This window comes from Euleptes europaea, chromosome 11 (genome assembly GCF_029931775.1).
Source record: "Euleptes europaea isolate rEulEur1 chromosome 11, rEulEur1.hap1, whole genome shotgun sequence".
Taxonomy (NCBI): Eukaryota; Metazoa; Chordata; class Lepidosauria; order Squamata; family Sphaerodactylidae; genus Euleptes; species Euleptes europaea.
In genome coordinates, this window is record NC_079322.1 from 38590055 (window position 1) to 38613425 (window position 23371).

The 23371-nt window shown below is 36.6% G+C and overlaps 1 protein-coding gene across 1 annotated transcript in view; it reads left to right on the plus strand.

The window, feature by feature from the left end:
• Nucleotides 1-9666: 9666 nt before the first annotated feature.
• TBC1D5 (TBC1 domain family member 5) overlaps nucleotides 9667-23371 on the plus strand; it is a 197287-nt gene continuing 183582 nt past the window's right edge. Inside the window, exon 1 of the mRNA XM_056858020.1 lies at nucleotides 9667-9795. Coding sequence (XP_056713998.1) covers nucleotides 9696-9795 — 100 coding nt within the window. The 5' untranslated portion in view covers nucleotides 9667-9695. The remainder of the gene's footprint in view (nucleotides 9796-23371) is intronic.

Below are 23371 nucleotides of genomic sequence, written 5' to 3' on the forward strand. Positions count from 1 at the left end.
ATGGCCATTGTCATCACCCACCTGCAGGATGAGTTCAGCTGAGCAGAGCAGTTCAGTTGAGCAGAGCTGCCTCAGGGGGGACATTTACAGGAATAGAGAAGAAATTGACAGTTTGTTTTAAAAAGAAATATGTAAATGTTTGAAGAGTTTGCCTGAGAGAAATATAGTAGCTAAGTTTCAAATGTCTGACTGGGAAGTAATTCTCTGACTTGTAGTAGGGGGGCATTTTCTAGCAGGAAACCATTAAAGTGCAGGTATTTCATATGCCAGTATTGTTACTTTTTAAAATCTGACTTACTTGCTGAACTGCAGAGGAAAACATGGAACTTACTGATGCTTTTAAAAAATCCTATAATGTAACGTTCTTCTCAGGGGTTTTAATTAAACCTTCACCTGTGCTTCCCCCTACACAGTGACCTGCCTCAGGGATATGTTGACGCCCACCATCTCCCTTCCATGGGCTACCAGGAAACCCTGCACCTCACTCTTTGTCAGGAATGGGATGGATGCTGTTTCAGCCTGTTGTTATTTAGGAAAGCATAAGCCATAGGAGGCTTTTTTTGCTTCTCTTTCAGCAGGGCATGACACTTAAAATAAGAAGTATTTTTAATCATTGAAACTGTCAGAGAATACTTGCAAAGAATGGGAATGGGGGGAGAGGCTGCATGTTCAATTTTGACAAATTCAGTCTGCTTTGTGTATGTGGACTTGCAAACCACATTTGATTTCTTGTGGTCTTGATCCCACTCTAAATACACACACCAATTATTCATATTTGCATTTCTATGGAAGTTATAAACCTTTAAAAAAAACAGAATTCCTGTGAACTTTAAAGTGGTATGTGTGTGATCACTTAAATGTTCTTTTATTATTATGTAAGCCTCCATACACTGACCGTGACCTGGGTGGCCCAGGTTAGCCTGATCTAATCAGATCTCAGAAGCTAAGCAGGGCTGATCCTGGCTAGTACTTGGATGGGAGATCACCAAGGAATGCCAGGGTTGTTGTGCAGAGGAAGGCAATGGCAAACCCCCTCTGTTAGTCTCTTGCCTTGAAAATCCTGCTGCGTTGCCATAACGTGCCATCAATTCACAGTCAGCTGTGAATTGATGGCACATTAAACACACACACCATACACTGAGTGGGAATACTGAAACAGTGCTGGCATTGCATGGAGGATAGAACCCTTATCTGGAAACTGGGTTCCAGTTGTGTTATTACTTTAGCTTGGTTACTACCTCTCCTTCTCACATTGCCAGGGCAATATGAGATGTTCAAAGAGCCCATGTTGTTGCTCCTGTCCACACCGGTTTCCCATGTTACCCCCGTTGCATGGAAAGCAGTAGCACTGCTCTTCACGCAGATTGCCAAGGAAAAATAAGAATACAGTCTAAGGTGCCTTTATTTTTGCACTCATGATAAAGTGGTAAATCCTTTTAGGGCAAGAAAGATGAAACAACAAGAGAGAGATGAATAGTGGTTTCAGAAGCGCGTATCAGTAGTCTCTACATATTGTTAAAAATATTTGGTAATGATTTTGCTAAATTGCATTTATGCAACTAGAACAATATCTTGTAGAGTATTATAAACCTGCAATTCTGTAAAGAATAAATCTTTCTTTAAGAAATGTCCCATGAGCCATCGTAATGATTTAATTTTATTTGCTGTTGTTTAAAAATTAAAGGCTGAAACCATCAAAAGGATTGCTTGGTATTCAGAGTGGTTAGGTTAATAGGTATTGTTCATTGATTGTTTTTAACAGCAGAGTTCATACAGAACAGCTGATATAAAAACAGCTCTCTATTGGCTGGCCTTTGTAATCTTTGCGTTGCTACTTGGATAGAAATTTGATCTTGTCCCTTTCTTTTGCATGTATTCTATAGCAGTGCCTTTTAGAAGACTTTGGCAGTGTCTTTAACCTCTTGATTGGGATCCTAGAAGTAACGGTTACTAATGTTAACTTATAAACAGTGGCTGTAAAGTGGCTGAATATTAATGTACTCCATATAGTAAATTAAGCTACCATATAAGGAAAAGTGGCAGTCTCCTTTATATGGTGACAGGCTACTAGAAAAACATAGTTCACAGAAAAAACAACAATTATAAGTGTTTAGTATGATGATTTTGGAATACAGCAACATTTTCCTGTACAAACAGCAACATTTTGTGAAAAAATAAGGATGTCTTAGATCATCTTAGAGTGTCAGCACCATCACCAGTGGTTTGAAGCAAAAAGTAACTTAAATGTAACCATTAAAATTTATCTTTCATCCAGGAATTCTAAATATAGAGAAAAGCAATGGTTCAGTGGTAGAGCACCTGCTTTGCATGCAGAAGTTCCCACATTCAGTCCTTATCTCCAGTTAAAAGGATCAGGTAGTGTATGATGTGAAAAACCTCTGCCTGCAAAGCCTCCTGACAGTCAAATCCTCCTGAACTTGATAGACTAATGGTCTGATTCACTATTGGGCAGTTTGGGCGATCCATTAGAAAAGGCCAATCCAGGATCTCCAGACAAACAATTGTATAGAACTCGATTCTGCTTTCTTGGGGAGGGAGACAGTTCAAGCCAACTGAAGAGATGACACACAGCTGGAGAATGGAAAACCAGATGAGCAAGAAAGATTGGAGAAAGCAGCCCCTAGAATTCTGTACAACAATCTATCTCTCTAGAGTTTAGGATGTGAGTTTTATTTGTTTCTTTAATTCATTTATACCCAGACTTTCTCCCCAGTGGGGACCCACAGCAGCTTACATCATTCTTCTCCATTTTTTCCTCACAACAACCCTGTGAGGTAGGTTAGGCTGAGAGATTGTGACTGGCCCAAGGTCACCCAGCAAGCTTTCATGGCACAAGTAGATATTCGAACCAGTGTCTCCCAGATACTAGTCCAACAGTCTTAACCACCACACCACAGTGGCTCTCTACAAGAACAGTTAGATATGATTATGTCGTGCATTCCATCAGAATACTTCTGGTACCTTTGCCAGCGTTTCTAAGCATTGGCACATGGTAGTGATGGCAGCATGCTTGGAGCTCAGATATGTCTGATGTAGCCTTCATCAAGTGGCATGCTTATTTAAGCTGGGTACATGGATTACACCTTTCCCTCTCATCCAAGATATACACAGTTCTCTTGTAACTGCTTTTTTGAGTTGCAAGAGATATTAATAACTACCCTGAGTACATCTGAATAGCATAGACTTGGTCTCCAATAATCATCTGCTTCTCTGGCACCCCATTGGTCACCTTAGCATGGTTGGAGAAAAATGTTCCTAAAATTGTTAGCCACCAGAGAGAGATCCAAAACATAGCCATGTTGTCTTTCCTGCTAGACACTCTGACAGACAGGTCCATGAACATTCTGTTAGAGTCTACCAGAGCTTGCAGTGCTGTACTATAGCAGAATTTTACGTTATAGTACTCTTTGCCGGGGACGCTGCTAAGGTGCTAGAATCCTTAAAAAAAATTAAAGTTTTTTTTCAATACACAAACAATACATACAAGATAAAACATAAACAATCATATCCATAGAATTTATGTGGAGCTTTTTAAATTTACGTTTTAATAGTTCACTTCTTTTTGAGTTAGATTATCTTCTCAATATATCTTCATATCTAATAACATATTTGTTGTAAAACATGTATTACCTCAGTCTTTCTTCTTCTATTTTGATTTAATTTTATTCTTAATTTTCAACTATATAATAAAAAAAGACATTCCATTTTGCCTAAAATTGGTCTATTGTGTAGACAGGATGTTAGTTTGGCTATAGTCGCATATTCAGTTAATGTATTCATCCATTCAAATCTGGGTACTTTTCTGCTTTCCATTTTGCTGCATTTGTTACTCTTTGCCATGATGCTGCGGAGGTGCTAGAATCTTGACATGCATACTGCTGATGTATTAAACTGCAGGCACCTGACATCAGTTGTTCCTCATGGACCAGTTTTGTAACAAAGTGCAAGAAAAGTTTGTTGATGACAAGAATAAACTTCAGAAGAACAAGGCAGCAGTGAACATTGTCAAAGTTGCAGAAGAAAATATAGATAAAACTTAAATGTTAAGGGACACTCTTCACTATGCAGTAAATATAGTGGGTAAAGTTTCTATCATAAATTGCTAAACAGGAAGGGAACAACCATCGAGAAGAGGCGGTAGAAGGTCCACGGTGATATCAACTTCCGGAATACTTCCTGATTGACCCGACCTAGAGCGGCCGGCAAAACTCGCTGGTATTCCAAACTTTAAAAAGCTGTTTTAAAGTGAAATAGGGGTCTTTTTAAAGCGAAAAAATTATTAAGCTGATCATTGAAACATTTTCTATCAACAACTAATCAGAGGGTCCTGATTGAGGACATGTATTTTACCAGCCTTATTTCAATGTAAATGTCTGCATCTCGACCCCGTTCTGGCTCATTACATAGCCCTGCCTATACAAAACTGAAAGAAGCGACACAAACCTTAACCATGGAAAAGAAATTGCAAGACATGTTAGCCAAGCAAACAGAGGCAACAACTAAACAGTTTGAACAGATGTCTACACAAATGACACAGCTGACTGCTATGATGACAAATCTTGGCCAAGCATCTCAAGCTATTAACCAAAAGCTAGATGTGGTTACAGAAGACCTTAAAGTTGTAAAGACCCAAATGAATACTATGAAGACGGACATGCAAGCAATGGATTCATCAGTAAAGAAAGTGATGGAAGAACACAAGGATACAAAGAAAAAATTAGCAAGCCAAGAGAAGCAGATTGAAACAATACAAACTAATCAGACAGCTGTTAAAGATCAGATAGCAATGATGGAGATGAGAGTTAGAGAAACCAACCTTCGTCTGCGCAATTTTCCAGATATGATGGGAGACAACAAAGAAACTGTAGTCCCAAATCTGGCTTATTTATTTCAAATAGAAGAACAAGAATTGAACCAAGCCATCAACAGAGTTTACAGAATACCATTACCTGCTAGAATGAAAAGATCTAAACCAAGAGATCTCATGATTGTTTTTTATGACACTAGGATCAAGGACAGGATCATGAAGATCCACTATGACAGTCCGGTTTCAGCAGGAGATATTCCTCTAATATTATTAAAGGACATACCAAGACATTTACTCTCACAGAGGAATAATTACAAAGAATTTGTGTCTGTTTTGAAAGCTAATGGTATCAAATATCGTTGGATTATGCCACAAGGCTTGGCTTTCACCTACAAAGAAATGAAAATGACAATCTTATCTCCATCGGATGTGGGAAAATTTCTGAGGAAATACAAGACAGAGCTTAAAGGACTAACCCTGGAACAAAAGGAAGAGGAAGAAGAAGAAGAAGAAGAAGAACCACAGGGAGCAGAAGGAGGCACTGTGTTATAGACTGAATATTTTGCTTCAATAATTACTACATCATGGCAAAAGTAATTTCTTGGAATGTGAATGGTTTGAATGAAAAAACCAAACGGGCTAGAATTTTTAAATATCTACAGAAATACAAATACTCCCTAATTTGTCTGCAAGAGACTCATATAGTAACAAAACACAAAAAATACCTGGATAGGCAAATGCTTGGACAAGCATTTGTTGCATCGGCTAAAACAAAAACAAAGGGAGTTGTGATATATGCTCATTCTAGCCTTAGTCCTGAACTACTGTACAAAGACAATGAAGGCAGAATTGTAATTATCAAGACCAAAATATTGGGGCAAAAGACGATTGTAGTAGGAATATATGCACCTAACGAAGGAAAAGCTAAATTTTATGGACAACTACATGAACTGATTTCTCAGTATGCAAAGGATCAAATTCTTTTGATGGGCAATTTCAATGGTGTTACTCTCCCAATTTTGGATAAAAAATCAAAAGCAAAAGACGAAAACGAAGGATGTTTACCTAAAACTTTCTTCACCATGGCTTCAGAATTGGAAATACAAGACATCTGGAGAATAATGAATACAACGGCTAAAGAATATACTTTTTATTCAGCGAGACACGACTCACACTCCAGAATAGATATGATATGGGCTAGTAAATCTATTTTCACGCAACTACGTAAAATCCAAATTGTACCAAGAACTTTTTCTGATCATAATCCAGTTACATTTGAATGGAACAATAAACAAGCATTTAGATGGCGACTAAATGATAAACTTTTAAAGGATAACAAGATTCAAAAAGAACTACAGGACTTAATTAAAGATTTCTTTGAAATTAACCTTAATGGGGAAACTTCGCTGAATACAGTTTGGGATGCATTTAAAGCTGTTCTAAGAGGATTTATGATACAGAAACACACGGCCTGGAAGAAAACTCAACTACAGTTTACCAATAATATACTTTGGGATCTACAAAATTTGGAGCAAAAACTGGTTATGGCCTTACATGAAGAAGAGAAAAATGACATACAAATGAAGATTTCTGTATCTAAACACCAACTAAATTTGATAATAATGGAGGAAATGAACAAAAATTTAAAATCCGCTAAACAAAAATACTTTGAACATGCTAATAAACCTGGAAAAATTTTGGCGACCCAACTGAAAGACTCATTTCAAAAGAAGATTATAACAAAAATTCAATCCGTTAAAGGACCAGTTTATACAACTACAGATATACAAAAAGAATTTGTTTCATTCTATACTAAGTTATATCAGAAAGAAAATATCTCAAAAAAGAAAATAGACAAGTTTTTAAATTCAATACAGATGAATGTCCTTTCAAAGCCCCAACAAGAATGGATAGATGCACCAATTACAAAGGATGAAATACAAGAAGCAATAATGAAACAAAAAACGGACAAGACACCAGGACCAGATGGAATTACTGCACTATTTTATAAAACATTTAGTGACAATTTAGTGAACTTTTTTGTATTACTTTGTAATACAATTTTGGATAAGGGAGCATCCCCAGAGACTTGGTCACATGCATTTATATCGTTGATACCTAAGGAAGGAAGAGATCCAGAAAAAACTTCAAATTATAGACCTATCTCGCTGTTAAATGTGGATTATAAGATTTATGCTTCGGTCTTATCGAATAGGATAAAGCATTTTATTAAGGACCTTATACATGAAGACCAAGCAGGTTTTGTTCCAGGAAGGCAAATTAAAGATAATATAAGAGTTTTATTAGATTCATTGGAATATTATGACCAGAATATTCAACAAACGGCGGCCTTTGTATTTTTGGATGCAGAGAAAGCCTTTGATATGGTCTCATGGGACTTTATGAAAAAGATATTGGAAAAATTAAATTTTGGAGACCGTTTCTTGAGAGGTATATCGGCCATATATACATCCCAACAGGCAAAAATTCTGGTGAATGAATCGATGTCCGACAACTGCGCAATCAAGAAAGGAACCAGACAAGGATGTTCTCTGTCTCCATTATTATTTTTGTTGGTGTTGGAATCACTATGCTGTAAGCTAAGGAGTATGGAGGACATTCGCGGATTAAAAATTAAAAAACATGAATTCAAATTGAGAGCATTCGCGGATGATCTTCTGTTAATCTTGGAGAATCCAACACAATCAATGAAGATACTGTTGGAAACTTTGGACGATTTTGGAAATGTATCGGGATTTAAAGTTAATCAAGAAAAAACAAAGACAATATTTAAGAATTTATCAGAAACAGAACAACAGGAATTTATATCATACACAGGTTGGGAGAAGGCTAATAAGATCAAATATTTGGGAATCTGGATCTCTGCAAAGAATAAAGACTTGATAACCAATAACTATCATAAACTATGAGACAAAATAAAAACTGATATGATCATTTGGTCAAATAAAAAATTGTCACTTTTGGGACGTATATCAACAATCCAAATGAACATTTTACCAAGGATGCTTTTCTTATTCCAAAATTTGCCTATAATATCACATGTTAAATACTTTGATACCTGGAGGAAAGACGTATTAAATTTCATCTGGCAAGGGAAAAAACCGAGGATTGCTTATAAACATCTGGTGGACTCTAAAGTTAGAGGAGGTTTAGCACTACCTAACTTTCAACTTTACGCTGGAGCGGCCGCTTTAGTATGGCTAAAGGACTGAATGAACTTATCCAATTCGCGTTTGTTAGATCTTGAAGGTTTTAACAATATAAGTGGATGGCATGGCTATTTATGGTATGGTAAAATTAAGATACAAGCATCATTTCGTAACCATATAATCAGGTCCTCCTTATTTCATATATGGATGAGATATAAACATATTCTTGAACCAGTAACACCGATGTGGATATCACCTCAAGAAATGTTGACATTACGCCCACTTAGATTGGACAAATTTATCACCTACCAAGAGTTAATTAACTGGGAAGGAAAGAAAAGCTCACTAAAAGACTTTCAGTTACTTAAAGACGATTTACAATGGCTTCAATATCATCAAATTAAATCAGTATTTACACAAGATATGAAGAATGGATTCTCTAAAGAAAAATCATCTTTTCACAGGATGCTATTAGATAATAATACTCAACTGATTTCTAAAATGTATAATCTTCTTTTAACAATTTATTGTGAGCAGGAAATAATCAAACCAACAATGATTAATTGGGCTCAAACTGTGGGACATGATATTGCCCTAAACAAATGGGAAAGACTATGGGCGAAAGACCTGAAAGGAATAAATGCGCAGTCAATTCGAGAAAATATCTATAAAATGATGTATAGATGGCATTTAACGCCTAAGAAGATTGCAAAGATCTACAAAGTGACATCCCCTAAATGTTGGAAATGTAATAAAGAAGTTGGTTCTTTTTATCATATGTGGTGGACTTGTGACAAAGCTAAGGATTTTTGGGATATGATTTATAACGAATTAAGACTAATAGTACAAAAAAACATACCCAAAACACCAGAAATGATGCTATTAAGTATGATACCTGATGATTTGTTAAAACACAGGACTTTTTTGATTTACGCGACTACAGCTGCAAGACTGCTTTATGCAGCAAAATGGAAAGGGGCAGACACTCCTGGGAAAAAAGACTGGACTATGAAAATGTTTGAACTGGTGGAAATGGCAAAACTTACAGCTATTTTAAATCAAAAAGACAATGTTCAATTTATGGGGGAATGGGAGGCGTGGATGAAATATTGTGAATATGAACTAGAACTGGGGAAAATGGAAGAATACCTTTTAATCTGATCTAGATGACATTGTTAACATAAAGAAACGTAATCAATTATATTGATAGTATAATGTGATTGAAACCTAATTGAGATATAAGAATAATTAAGATCAGACCATATCACGATGGGATAGAATACTTTATTAAGAGGCGGACGGAGGTGATGGGGAAGTCAATAAATTTTCCTTTATTTTTTATTTTTATTTAGCACTTAAACAATTATAACAACATTACCTATGATTTAGTTTTTAATACTACGTATATTGTTGTTTGTTAACATGGAAAATTTATATTATAAAAACCAATAAAAAAATTTCAAAAAAAATAAATAAATTGCTAAACAGGCAACTACACGCATATTTAGAATTCAGAGGACATGCTTTATGTTAACCATTATTATTATGTTAACCATTATTATTCAATTTTATTATTCAATTTTATGAAATCTTTGCTACCTTAGTACAATGTAGAACTAGTAGTTATGATTAATCATTTGTTTTTTTTACTTTTTCTTCCAGGTAATTTTCACTGACTGAACTTTACAAGAGCCAATATGTATTATTCCACCATTGAAACAAAACATCCTTTGCAGACAGAAGAACAAGAAATTGGCATTGACCCCTTGCAGAGTTTTGTGAACAAGCCTGAAGATGGTGAGTTTCACTCGGTTACTGATGTACTTAATTTTCTTTCCCCAAAGCTGCTGAACAGGATGCGTTTTTAAGAATATTTCAGTGTAAAGCACTTTGCTAGTAATGAAAACCATGACACATCAACTTAAAATTGCATACCAAAACAGTAGCCAAATGTTTAATTCACTTTCATCCTTTTTTAAACCGTAAGGCAAACAATAATTTCACCATCACAATACTGAAATTCAATATAGCCCTTACTAAACAATGTGCAAAGATAATTTCTTAGCCAGCTTTGCACTGTTTGCTTGTTTTCCTATTATTTTATGTGGTTTTGATGATGCCTTTATAATGCACTGGGTAGCTGCTTTCTACTAAATGAAAATGCAGCATTTTATTTTGGGTGGTGTTAATAAAATTCTATCAGCCTTTTGTTTTTACTTACAGTTTTTAAATGAGTTTAGATTGGCATCTGTATCTTTAAAAGCTGTATTATTAGGTCTTTTAATATCAATCTTCAATACCCAGGCCACACCATGGTCTGTGATACTATCTAGCATGTTTGTAGATACACTACTGAGGCCATGGATATTCTGGTGAAATTTCCCAGAAGGCAGTATTTAGAATGCAACGAAGAGGAACTACCTGGAATGATGCAAGTGTATACATGTGTTAGTTGTCTTCTTCCTGTGATCATTGAGTACATAGTTAACTAGAGGAAAGTAACAAGATGCTTGAAATCTTATCCTTGTCATTTAAGACCATTTTGCAAATACTTCACAACACACTGTGACACCTTTACTACTTGTAATCTTTTGGTCCATGAATTCACGTGTCAGAAATGTGACTTAATTAATTTTGTGGTATGTTTCCAGAGTGCCTTTTTTGAATAAAAAATTCTGTATGAGTATACATGTATTGACCACACATCATACAGTAGTAACAAAACATGTTGTTTGCTGATAGAGTTGCTTGATATATCATTGATAGGTATATTTATATAACGCCAGTGATCACTGAGAAAGCAGTTTTATATTCACTGGTATCTAAACATTTGTAAAATATGCAACATTTCTAATAGTGGCCAAATCATGCTGTAATTAGCTCATTTCTTCCAAGGAAAGGTTTCTGCATAGAGGGCACAAAAAAACAATGAAATCTTGATATTACGGTATTTGAGTTATCCAAAATCAACAACCTTCAGAATTCTCTCTCTCCTTCCCGGAGTGTCTGTCACATATAAATTTTGTTCCCAACTACCCAGATATGTGACGATTCATATGTTTTACATCCCAAGAACATACCATTTGTTTTTTTTTGGGGGGGGGGTTTAAGTTGGAAGTACTACGCACCCACTATCTTTACGATATATTTGTATTTCGATATGACATCCTGTTTTCATGCCATCGTTAATCAGAAATTAAAAGCTTATTGTTCTGAACTCAAAAACTGATATCTGCACATTTCATTCCTTTGTGATAATTTTTTATCTCTCTGAGAAACATTTTTAATTAGTGCACCCTTTTTTTTGCCCAGGAGCAATTAGTTGCCTAGCCCTTTTTGTAACCTGAACCTTAACGTTGCTTCGACATATAAAGTTATTAGGATCGAATTGATGTTTAAAAGTGCCATTAATTCATTTACCCCAAATGTTCATTAACAATGTAAATGTATGCTGATGTTCTACGAGACAAGGAAGTGACTAATGACTCTTCGCACTAACAACACTTAAAATGAATAGAAACTTAAGATAGCTAATCTTGAAGTAATCAAGACCCTCATTCAGCTTGGCATCTCTGTATGCTCTAAAACAGCTGTCAACTGTTAAAAATATATACACAACACACAGATACGCACATGCAAAGATAGAGATATGTAAATACATGGTTCCCCAAAGTCATAAAGGTTACCAACCATAGTACATTTTTTACGTTCTATATGTAAATATTTTATATAAAGCATCCATTTCATCTTCATAGCTTTTTTACAGTGAAACACAGACTGCATTTTAATTTGGTACCATATGTATACAAGATTCATCATCTCTCAGCTTTATGCTATTATTTAAAATAAGATATGCTCTGAATATTGGGGGTGGGGTGCACTTAAGCATGTAATTTTCCTAGCCCAAACGCTACAACTCAGGAATTCAACATGAGGAAGCAGCAACTGCTCTGTGACAAAGAGATCATCAGATTGCTAGAACCATTTAATCTGCTGTGTGGAGACCTTCTCTGTTAGTGCTGTTAAGGGCCAATTAGTATTCATGTACCTATGCACATAACTTGCCCCCCCCCAAAAAAAAATCCCTTTGCCTTTTGGTCCACTAAACAGCATCTTTGATTTAAATATGGAACCTACATTTAAATGTCAACTCCAATAAGGATAATGTAAACATCATGCATATAGGTGATTGTTTCAGTTCCTTTCCAGCAGAGGGACCTGGCTTCTTCTAAACATAGGTAGCAGTGTGAAGGTGAACATGAGAACACTAGTAGTCAGTTATGGATGGGATTGAGCAATCATGGAGTTTGCAGCCCTTCATTTCTTCCAAAGGAGCAGATTTATAGATTAACGCAAGGCATAAATGTCTGCATAATTTGGTACTACGTGCTAGAACCCATGCAGAGAAATTCTAGCCCATCTTGCCTAATACTGGGTCTTAGTAACTGTGGTGAAAATAATGCTGATGCTAATCTTTACCATAGTACCAGTGCAATCCAGGATCAAGAGGTCTCAGGGTAGAAATTCTGAAGTGTTTTCAAGTATGACCTTTTAACGAGATTTGTGATACAATCCTAAATCGAGTTAAGCCATTTAAAGCCCATTGAAGTCAATGGATTTAGAAGGACGGAACTCTATTTAGGACTGTACGGCTAAATATAGATTATATATGTATGTATAGTTGTGTGTGTGTTATCCAGAGGGTTATTGTATGATGTATATGTGCATGAGTATAAAAATAATTGTGCCTTTGACTAGCTTGTTAAGTAGTGTTCTTCTGTTAATCATTTTCACACACACTCCATCCAAAAAGAATAAGGTATTTCATTGCTTACATATTGATTGTGATTATGTGTAATCCATGCCATTTATAAGTAATGGTTACATGGTAAAGCTTGCACCTGTGAGATCTGTACTTCAATCCCTATTTGAACTGTGAAGTTTCCTGAGTGACCTAGAGCCAATCCCTCCAATCTCACATATTTCACAGGGTTAATATATTGGGGGGGGGGGAACAATCCCACCTATATATGCCACTCTGAGCTCCCGGGAAGGATGATGGAGTATAAATGTGAGAAGCATACTGACCCCACAGTCTAAATTTCAAAACAAAAGTATTGTTGGAAAGTATTGTTCATTTAGGGTTCTTCTTCGTGTGCATGATCCTCAAACCGCTTTAGTACACCAGATATAAATCTGAAATAAATGAATGTGTTGCTCAGGTATCAGAGTCAACTATGGAGCTATATACTAAGCAAAACTATCATTCATGCTAGTGATTTGATGTTCAAGATAAGATAAGAAATATGTGTTTTAGAGTAAAAGGCTGATGTATGATAAAGATGTGAGCAGAACATTCACCACTGAAACCTATCCAGCCTGCCATATTTTATCCTCTCTAAATAGAAGCAAAGCTTTCTTCTGCTTCTTCCAACACCAGATGCTTACTTAGCAAGCTTTTAATAGTCATTTATTAATAATAGCTTCTGTGTAGTTTGCTTTTACTTAAACAGCTAAAGATCTGTAGTGACAAAGGCCACTGGTATATCACTTCTCTACTTACATCTTGTAATAATTGTGCCTGTCACTTTCTTCTTAAAATAGTGTTCTCCTGACTTGTAATCACTTTAATATTTTCTCATGCTGTATGGGAGGAGGGGTAGACAATTAACTACAATGAGCAGCATTGATTTAGGAATTAATATGATTGCTTAAATAATATATTTAAATACATTTCAGCCACTTTAATCAGATCATACCACCTATGTTGGGTCATATCTTGAGACAACTTGGACTGGAAGTTGATCCTGCATTTGAACTCAGTTGAAGTACCAAAGTACCTGTTTAGAATATTCTGCTTTTGATGAGCAATTCTAGGACCTGACAGTCAACTTCTGGTCACTTTTTAAAGCATCCACTTATAACAGTAGAATGACTGGTTAAAAGAGCTCACAGTAGACTTTAACTATTGATCTACAGTTGCATGAAAAAATACCCATTGTTATAGCTTTTTTAACTGCCTCATAACTTGTTCTTTCACCTCAACAGTCAAATGGTGGTATCACAAGCTTTGTGGTCTTTCAGTCCTTTCTTGAAACTCTCTATATATGGATATGTAAAGTTTCACACATGAAGAAGAGTACACTGAATATGTGATTTGCTGATGATAATTGTAGATTTTTATTGAGTAAAGACACTTAACCTGTAAAATTTAGCAGTGAAGATTTATAAATATAGTGTTTGCCATCACTTGTTGGTTAATATCATCTGCAATATAACTGCCTTGTATACATTCTAACAACTAGTTTTACACAGGACCTGTGACACATGGCTGGCGTCCTACCAACCCCCAATTCTGAGGCCTGAGATGAACCAATGTGGAGAACACAACAACTACTAGTTTTACTGACCAGTTGATGTCCATTTCCCCCACCCCCAAACTTTCAGGGTTTATTGAAATTCCAAATAAGTTGCATTATTTCTGTCTTTACTATCTTAGGAATGGGACTCTATTCTGGGTGTTTCATTTTTCCAGTTCAAAATAGATCCTGAAATCTAACCATTTTAAAAATGTTGGACTAAAGCTTGGCAATGCAGATGAAATTTGTGCATGTGTGTTATGGGATTTGTGTACTTGCACATTGTTTTCTTTTTTGTTTTCTTTTTTGTTGTCATAGCTCCTAGTAGTAAATTGGCAATGCACTTAAACTAAAGAGTGGTTTTGGTGATTCAACACTTAGGGGCCAGCTGATGAAAAACTAAAGCAAAAGCTCCAGATGCACGTGGATGTTTGAACCTTTCTGGATTTGCAGCTCTTAATTATCATTCAAATGTTAAGTTGCAATCCAAATGCCAAAATTTAGGCTCTGGACCAGTTGGCTTAATTTCGCCCTAAACTTCCATCCTCCTGTATTTTTCCTGCCATTGTCCTTAGTATCGCTGTTTTGATCAGAAAAAGACATGACATGGAGGAATTTTTAAATGCCATCATATGTACCTGATGATTTCTTGCCATTTTAAACAAGGTGTACATTATTATGGACAAGCTGGCCTTTTTAACAAAGAAAAATACGCTCATGTTTATACTGCTACTTCTGCAGTCAAAACAGCTGATACTTTAATGAACACCATACTGAGGGCCATGCAGGACATAAGGCAAATTAAGGAGGTTACAAACTGCACATCTTCTATTTAGATATAGGAGATCTTCCCAGCCTGAACAATTAGTTGTACTAATCAGACAAGCCAACAGTTAGAAACAGAAGGAGACCATTTGTATCAATTTGAGCGACATAGCTGTTAATGAAGTGAAATAGCCACACTGAATAGTTTTCACCTTTACTTTGGATTATATTCTTCTAATGGATTCTTTCATCACCCTAAAAAGAAATACACATGTTTAACAAAGCTCACTAACTGGTTTTTTTTTTTTTACAAATTGAGATTAAAGGAATATTGTGCTGTGAACCTTGGTTTTTTTTTTTTTTTTAAGAGGAAAATGTTTAATGGACAAACAATATTGAATCTTGGTAACCTTGAACAGCTTTGTTTAAATGTTGACTGTAGATTTTCTTTTCTGAGCCATCTTTATAAATTGTGTGTGTGAGTGTGTGTGTGTGTGTGTGTGTGTGTGTGTGTGTGTGTGTAAAGTGCCATCAAGTTGCAGCCGATTTATGGCGACCCCTTTTTGGGGTTTTCATGGCAAGAGACTAACAGAGGTGGTTTGCCACTGCCTTCCTCTTCACAGCAACCCTGGTATTCCTTGGTGGTCTCCCATCCAAATACTAACCAGGGCTGACCCTGCTTAGCTTTTGAGATCTGACGAGATCAGGCTAGCCTGGGCCATCCAGGTCAGGGCCTTTATAAACTACAGCAATATAATTCTGAAGACTGGAATACATACTGTACATTACTGATGGCAAAGAAACTCCAGGATGAAAAATACATTGTTTTTGTGTGTGTTACAACCTTTTTGATCAAATGCACAACAAATACATTGTTAGTTATTGTAACTTCCCATTTACAGTTATTGATAACAAACATCTTCATTTAATTTATACACCTGTATAATGAATTCTGATTATTTTATTCATGTTGTTACTTCTTCCTGCATTGTGAGACAAAATCCTGCTTCCATTACTGACTTGCAAAATTTCCACTGAAAGCAATAAAATAGGCATTAAAGCCAAAGCATTTTCTGTAATTGAAGCGGTACTTGAGCCAAATATGACTAATCATATTGGGTATTCCAAGATTTGGGAAATGTTTTTCAATATGGACAGAAAATTATCCAAGTGAACTGTTTGTTTTCATCTTCAGCTCCAAGATGGCAGGAGAAGTATATGTGCACACATATGCACATTTTACCAGAAGTTTAAAATAATAAACTGTACTTCAAATAAAGTTCATCCCCACTATTCATTGATATGCATTTCATTTTAACTTTGAATTGATTGTCGGATCTGTTCGTATCTCTGAAGCAGTAATCATAAAGCAGTATTGTCTGAAAATATAGTGCAAATGACACAGAAGAATGTGTAGCAGATGAGATTTAGATTTACTTTGTGATGGCCTCTAATATGTCTTATTGTTGTTGGTACAATATATAATTTTTGTTTTGAAGTGTGATCTGTTTATAAATACAAATGCCATAATTTCAATTTTCATTCTCACATACTTAAACATAAACCTTTAGATAGTGTACATGTGCCCTTTTGCCTTTGTTCTTGTAACTTCATTAGAATTTGTTATTGCTATTTAATGAATTAAAAGATAAGGGTGAGTTCTTGGATAGATGAATTACAATATCAATGACATAAAGTAAGTTTTGTACATCTGAAGCTGAGACCATTGGATGCAATTATGATGTAGTTATTTGTAAATAAATCCCTGGTCCAACAGCACCACTTGGTCCCAAGGACAGTATTTCTACTGCATAGTGACCACTTTAAATTAATCCTTGTAATGGCTTGTTCCACAGGACAAACCATTAGAGGATAGTTACTCATCTTTGGACCTTCATGGTTGGATATAGTCCACTTATTCCTCATCATTTCATAAATTCCAAAAAACTTAAACTTAAGATTGGGAAGAAGGGGCAGGGTTTCCTCTGATTTCTCCCTCCCACTATAGACCTCAAATTTATCCCATCCTGCTGTTGATGGTTCTGCGGTTATGGGAACAAGATGGGGGGGGGTGCTCATTGGACTACCACAGGAAGCAGAAATTGGCAGAAATTACACCCCCTCTTCTGAAAACTTAAATGCCCTTAAGTCTTCAGAAATGCATGCTTTGCTATTGGCCGTTAGCTTTGATCCACACTGTCAAAGGAACTCAAAAACACAATAAAATGTGGGGGGAAATGCCTCGATACAGTTGATATGATGGAAGGGAGCAATTTATAATGGCAGTAGATCGGTTTGCACTCATTTTATTTCACTTTTATCACAGTAATTCTTACATCAACATGGCAATGTAGGTCAGTATTATCATCCTCTGAGAGTTTGCTTTAAAATCATCAGGTATGTTCATGTTCATCATTGCAACATGATTTGAACTTGGATTTTCCCAGCATACAGCTTATTTTTAGCCACTTTACTACACTAACTTGCCAGCTTCTAGCCATGGTAATTAAAGGAAACTTTCACATTCATATTCAGTAAACCTGTGAATACTATTGCTAGGCAGGGCATGTCCAAGAAGCCTCGGCCTCTGTGTTGTGTTAGTCGTCCATCCAGGGCCATTTGTTGTCCACTGTGAAATTAGATGCTGGACTAGATGGACTTCTGGTCTGATCCAGCAGGGCAGTTCTTGTATTTTTACAAGTGTTGTAGCAGTTGGAAATGCCTAGTGTGGTTCTTCACTTTGTTTGTTTTTTTCCTTTTGAAGAGCAGATTCTTGTATCATATCCTGTCATAGATGCTTGAGGCCCTCTAGCTGACTGTGAAGTAGACAAAAGGGTGAGATACAAGAAAGAGGTAGGCTTCTTCATTCTAAGGGGATGCCCCAGGCATACAGAAAAATACTTTAATTTCTTCTGACCATGGAAAATGCTGGAGAATCTCTGTCTCTGAAGTGGTTCATGGGAGGTTCCATGAAAGGCAGGGAGAGAAAGGACACTGTTTTTTGCATTTATGCCTTCAAGAGCCAGTGGGGTATAGAGGTTAAAGTGTTGAACTAGAACTAAGGAAAGCTAGGCTCAAATCCCTTCTTGCCATGAAACTTACTGAGTGATAATTGTTCAGTCATTCTGTCTTCAGTCTAACCTTGTGAGGATAAAATGGAGGCAAAAGAGCCATGTGTGCTTCTTCCAAGGAAGCAGAGCATGTTAAAATATAGTAAACATAATAAGAAATCTTTTCCGTCCTATGCTGATACTGTAGGTTTGGACCTGGCATCTTCTGAACTGTCACTACAGAGCAGATGGGATAGGGGTCTGGGGGTGATAAAAAAGTAGTATCCCTTTTATTGTAACCCCCCATGCCTGCTCAGGCGTGTTTTATGGTTCTAATGTTCTTGTTGGAGACTGAATGGAGTCCACAACAAAAGCATGCCTACCTAGTGGCTGGGGGACACATAACACTTTTTAATGGGTTCCCACCTATCTAATTTTAAAACAATAGTTTGCAAAGTAGTGTGGGGCTGCTGTTTGAGAAATCATGTCTAAGTCCCTTAGAGATGTGGTCCCAAGGACTTCAGTTCCCCTTACTTCAACCCTGTTGTTGTAAAATGCTAGGTCAATTAGGAATATAATCTCCATACTCCCTGCTTTAGTGACTGAAGAGGACATTGACCTGGTATGCATGATTGAGATCTGGCTAGATGATCAGGCTAATGTTGTTCTGCCTCGGTTATCTCCACCTGGGTTTCTAGTCCTTTACCAACCTCAAACTGGAAGACGGGGAAGAAGATACAGCCATAATATTTTGGGAAACTTTCTTCTTCATTAGATTCCAGGTGCAGAATATTGTTGGCTTTAATTGTGTGTACCTAGTGTTGGGATCCAGGGATAGGTTTGGCTATCCTTTTGCTTCACTCAACAGAAGAGTATTGCGGAGGTTGTCTCTGATGTGGTTTTCAGAGTCCTCAGGATACTGGGTGACTCCATGCGAAGGCTGCCTTGTTTGGTCAGGTTCAGGACTTCATGACAACCCTGGGCCTTTTTTAGATTGTTTTGAGTTTGATGCAGGAAAAGTGACACATGCTAGAGTTAACTTTCTGTACTTGAGCAATTTTGGGGTGGTCTAGAAGGGCCAAAGAATATGTCTGTGCCATAGACCTGCACAGTGGGTTTTAAAAGAGTGCATGTTTTGTGCTGGTTGATTTAATCTAATTCTAATTGTGTTGTTTTTAAGAATTATTTTTATCATCTTTATTAATATTAATAGAAATCTTGTATTGTGGTAGCATATATAGCTGTCTCTGTAAAATAGGGATTCTGCTACTATAGTAATTGTTGAAATTAGTAGAATGGTACTGGAACAAAAACATAAAAAGTATTAAATAATAACAGTTCTCAATAATTAACAAACACATTCCAGCAAAGTAAAACAGAGCTTCAGACAGCCCAAAACAAACATTGTACAGCCTACTAGGCACACAAAATGGCCAGTAAGAACCAGTGAGGGAGTTAATGGATCACTTAGGAAAAGCCCTTGAAACAAAGTCCGCTTACAAGATCTATGGACTCTGAACAAGGAGGCAGCTTTATGGACTTTCTCAAGTATGCCATTCCATAGAGTGGGAGCCACTGAGGAAAAAGCCATTTCTCTAACTGAGGCTAATTGCACTTCCCGCATAACTGTTGGGCTGAGTAGAGTCTGTGATCAGGCAGATCTGGATGGAGCAGGAATGGTCAGTCAAGCCAAGTATAAAGAACATATATGTAGTACTGATAACCATAGGGTAAGTTGATTTTACCCCAGGAGAGTGCTTTGTGCTTTCTTATGCACAGTTGTATGGTTTAGTGGTTCCTAACCTTTTTTTGACCAGGGACCACTAGGACTTTTTTGTTCGATGCAGGGACCCCAAGGTTTAAAATAAAAATTCTGATAATTTGAAAATAAACTTTAATCATAACTGTTAGTTAAACATTAAACTTAGAATAATATTTGAATATATATTTTTATAATAGAGAACTTTTAATTGAAAATATTAATTTATTATGGGTTTATAACTTTGTTTCGCGGACCTTAATTTAGTTCTCGCGGACCCCCAGGGTTGGGAACCAGTGGTTTAAACCATAAAACCCAGGACAGTTGATCTTATTATTCATGAAAACTTTTACTGAAATACATTTTGTTAATCTTGAAAGTGCCATTGGACTCCTGTTCTGTTTTGCATCTACAGAACACAGCTACTGATCTGGAATCTTTATTTGACTTTGGAAGTTTCTTCCGATAGTAACAAAGGACTTCTAAATGAAACCATAGCAGAATTATTCAGAGGGACCCTAGAGAATCACTATTGCAATTTTGTTTTGTTCTGTTTATCACATATTATGAACTTGTTATGCAGTAGTCTGTAGCCTAATGATAGGCAGTGTTCTGACTGACAGGGAAGGCTCCATTGCACCAACACAAACTTTTACAGTGTTGAAATGAATGGCAAAAACTCCTTGGTGGATTTGTTTGATTGTGCACTATATGGAGCAGTAGGAGAAATACGGATGCAACTAGGTATGATGATAGTATGAACTATGAAAGGTAAAGCAAGGGTGCAGTTATTGGTTAGGAATGGAAAGGAAGCTGATTCAACCCTTCTGATATCCATGCCCCCCACAAATTCCCCCTCCTGCTGCTTTTCTCCCAAAGAGCTTACATTCTATTTGAAAGTCTAGCTGGAGAGAGGGATTTTTAGCAACATTCAGTAGCACCCTGTCCTTTCTCCACACGAAATGCCCTCGTTCAGTATCAGTTTGGTGACCTGCACTCTAAAGTATTGGTCTTCCATTGTCTCATGCAATTATACCTTATGTACTCTCAGTATTCATCAAGCAGATTTAAAAAAATTACAATATGTTCTAAATAAAATACAGCATTAGTATGATAGCAGAAAATATTTCATTTATACATTGTCAGTGTTAGACTTAATAGATCATTGTGTAAAGAACATGCTAATGTTTTCAATCTTAGAAGAGCTACACACTGAGCCTTAGAAATTCAGAGGTGGCTCTGTGGCTCAACACACTTAATTTTCTTCTCTCTTCCATTAAGATAACATCTGTTCTGGCCACCAGTCAGCAAATCAAATTTGATGAGAATTCATCTGAGCACAAGGTAGAAATGCCTGCTAATGGACAGATTTATGATTCTTTCCCCTTCTTAACAAAGCTCTTAAATTTTTGAATTAAAAAGTAAACAAAAATAACTGTAGTATCCCGATAACATAATTGAAAGGACAGTCTTATTGGTGTTTTTTGCCTTAATCTTTCATTTAAAAATGATGAAATATGAAATAGAAAAGTAGTAAAATAATAAAAATCTAGTTTTATCTATGGTGTGTTTGGTTTTATTCACAGTCAATTGAAATGTTGATTTCCCTCATTCAGATATGTTTAATTACATAGAACTAGTGAGTATTATATTTTATATCTTGAGATACTTCATTCCAAAAGTATAATCTTGTTTTAACTTTTCCCTAACCTTCCTCTCTAATAAAGTAAGGAAACAAACTTATTAATGATTGTAAGGTTCAGTTAGTAGTTCAGAAATGGAAAAGATTAGTCCATTCTTTGCACAGCTACGAATAGTTGAGGTAATGGTAACACTAGTTCACTTTGTACATACAAACATGTTTGTGAGTGTGTAAAATATTCTGTATATACTTGTCAGGTCTTTGCTAGAATGCTTTTATACTGTAACCTACCCCCATTAGCAACCTAATGTCAGCTCAGGTGTCTATCGCTAGCGTCCCATAAACAGACACGCTCAGGCAGGTGAACCTAAGCAATGCTAATTTTTTAGGAGCAAAAAGACAGATTTAGAGAAGTTGACTGCCTCTCCCGCAGGAGAGGTTGCTAATGGAGTCTGTGCAGGTAGGTTACAGTATAAAAGCATTCTAGGCAAGAAAGTAAAACAAAGTGAAACCACAGTGCAGTAACGGTTCCCAGAGAATCGCAGACATAACATCAGTGATAAACCGTACACAGGATTTGCAGCATGAGAACAAAACCTTGACTAGCAGCCAGAACCTGGCCTTGACAGGAAGCCAGCCTCTGGCCTGCAATTGCCAAACTCCTATTCCAAAGGTAGCAAAGACCTGACATTACTCTTGCCCCAGTCCAGTGGGGCTGCATACATTATTCTAGTTGCTGAATCAAAAACCTGTGGGCAGTAGTGAACAGATGTTCAGCATTGTCAACTTTGGCCAGTGCTGGTCACCTCTTTGCAGTGGTAGAATATGGTAGGGCTTGGTCCATCCCACAAATGATTATACTGTTGAAATGTACAACAGTGTTGAATGGGGTTCTGGGCCTTGTTATCTTTGGATCAAACCTGTGCCAGTAAATCATTTTGTGGTAGAAATTTGATTATGCAAAGTGTTTACTTGTGTTCATTTGTTCATTGAAACCTACAACTTCCAGTCTCTGACACACAGACATTTACAATTCACAGTGGGTAGCCGTGTTAGTCTGTCTGCAGTAGTAGAAAAGGGCAAGAGTCCAGTATCACCTTAAAGACTAACAAAAATCTTTTCTGGTAGGGTATGAGCTTTCGTGAGCCACAGCTCCCTTCTTCAGATACGAGTAATCTTTCCTTTGATGTTGGCCAGTTCCTTACCTAGGGATGTCCTGTCCGCATCTTTCCTGTTCATTTGTTGTTCCTGCAGTGCTGCTGCACCAGCAGCCAAACAGAAGGACACCATGAGCCGTGTGTTAATGCAGGATAAGAATAGACACAATGCCAGCATGATAAACTTCTATAATTTGTGTACATCAAAGACATTTTCATTTTCAAGTTTAATAACTTTAAGTAAAATTATAATCCAAATGTTCTGTCTTTTTGCAAATCTGCACTTAAATGTCATAATGACGCCACTTCTTAAAAAGTTGTATAGTCCTACTATGGGAATATTTTAGGGTAGAAGTTTTAATTGCCTGATGTAGCAGCAAGAGACTTCTTCAACAGCAGTCTTGAGATTTTAAATGATAGACCTTTATGCATACTGGTAAGAAACAGTTCCCTAAGCTATGCAAAATGTGGTAGTAGTCTACAGTGGTATACTCTTGATTATGATTTCAGACTGAAACTGGTGGGTCACATTTTGGAGAACTCTCCCATATGAAAAGTTCCCCATGTGGGGGAGAGAGCTCTTCTAAACCTTTTCTCACTAGTTTTCTGTGCGCCAAGAGTGTTTTGTGAAGTGGGTCCTT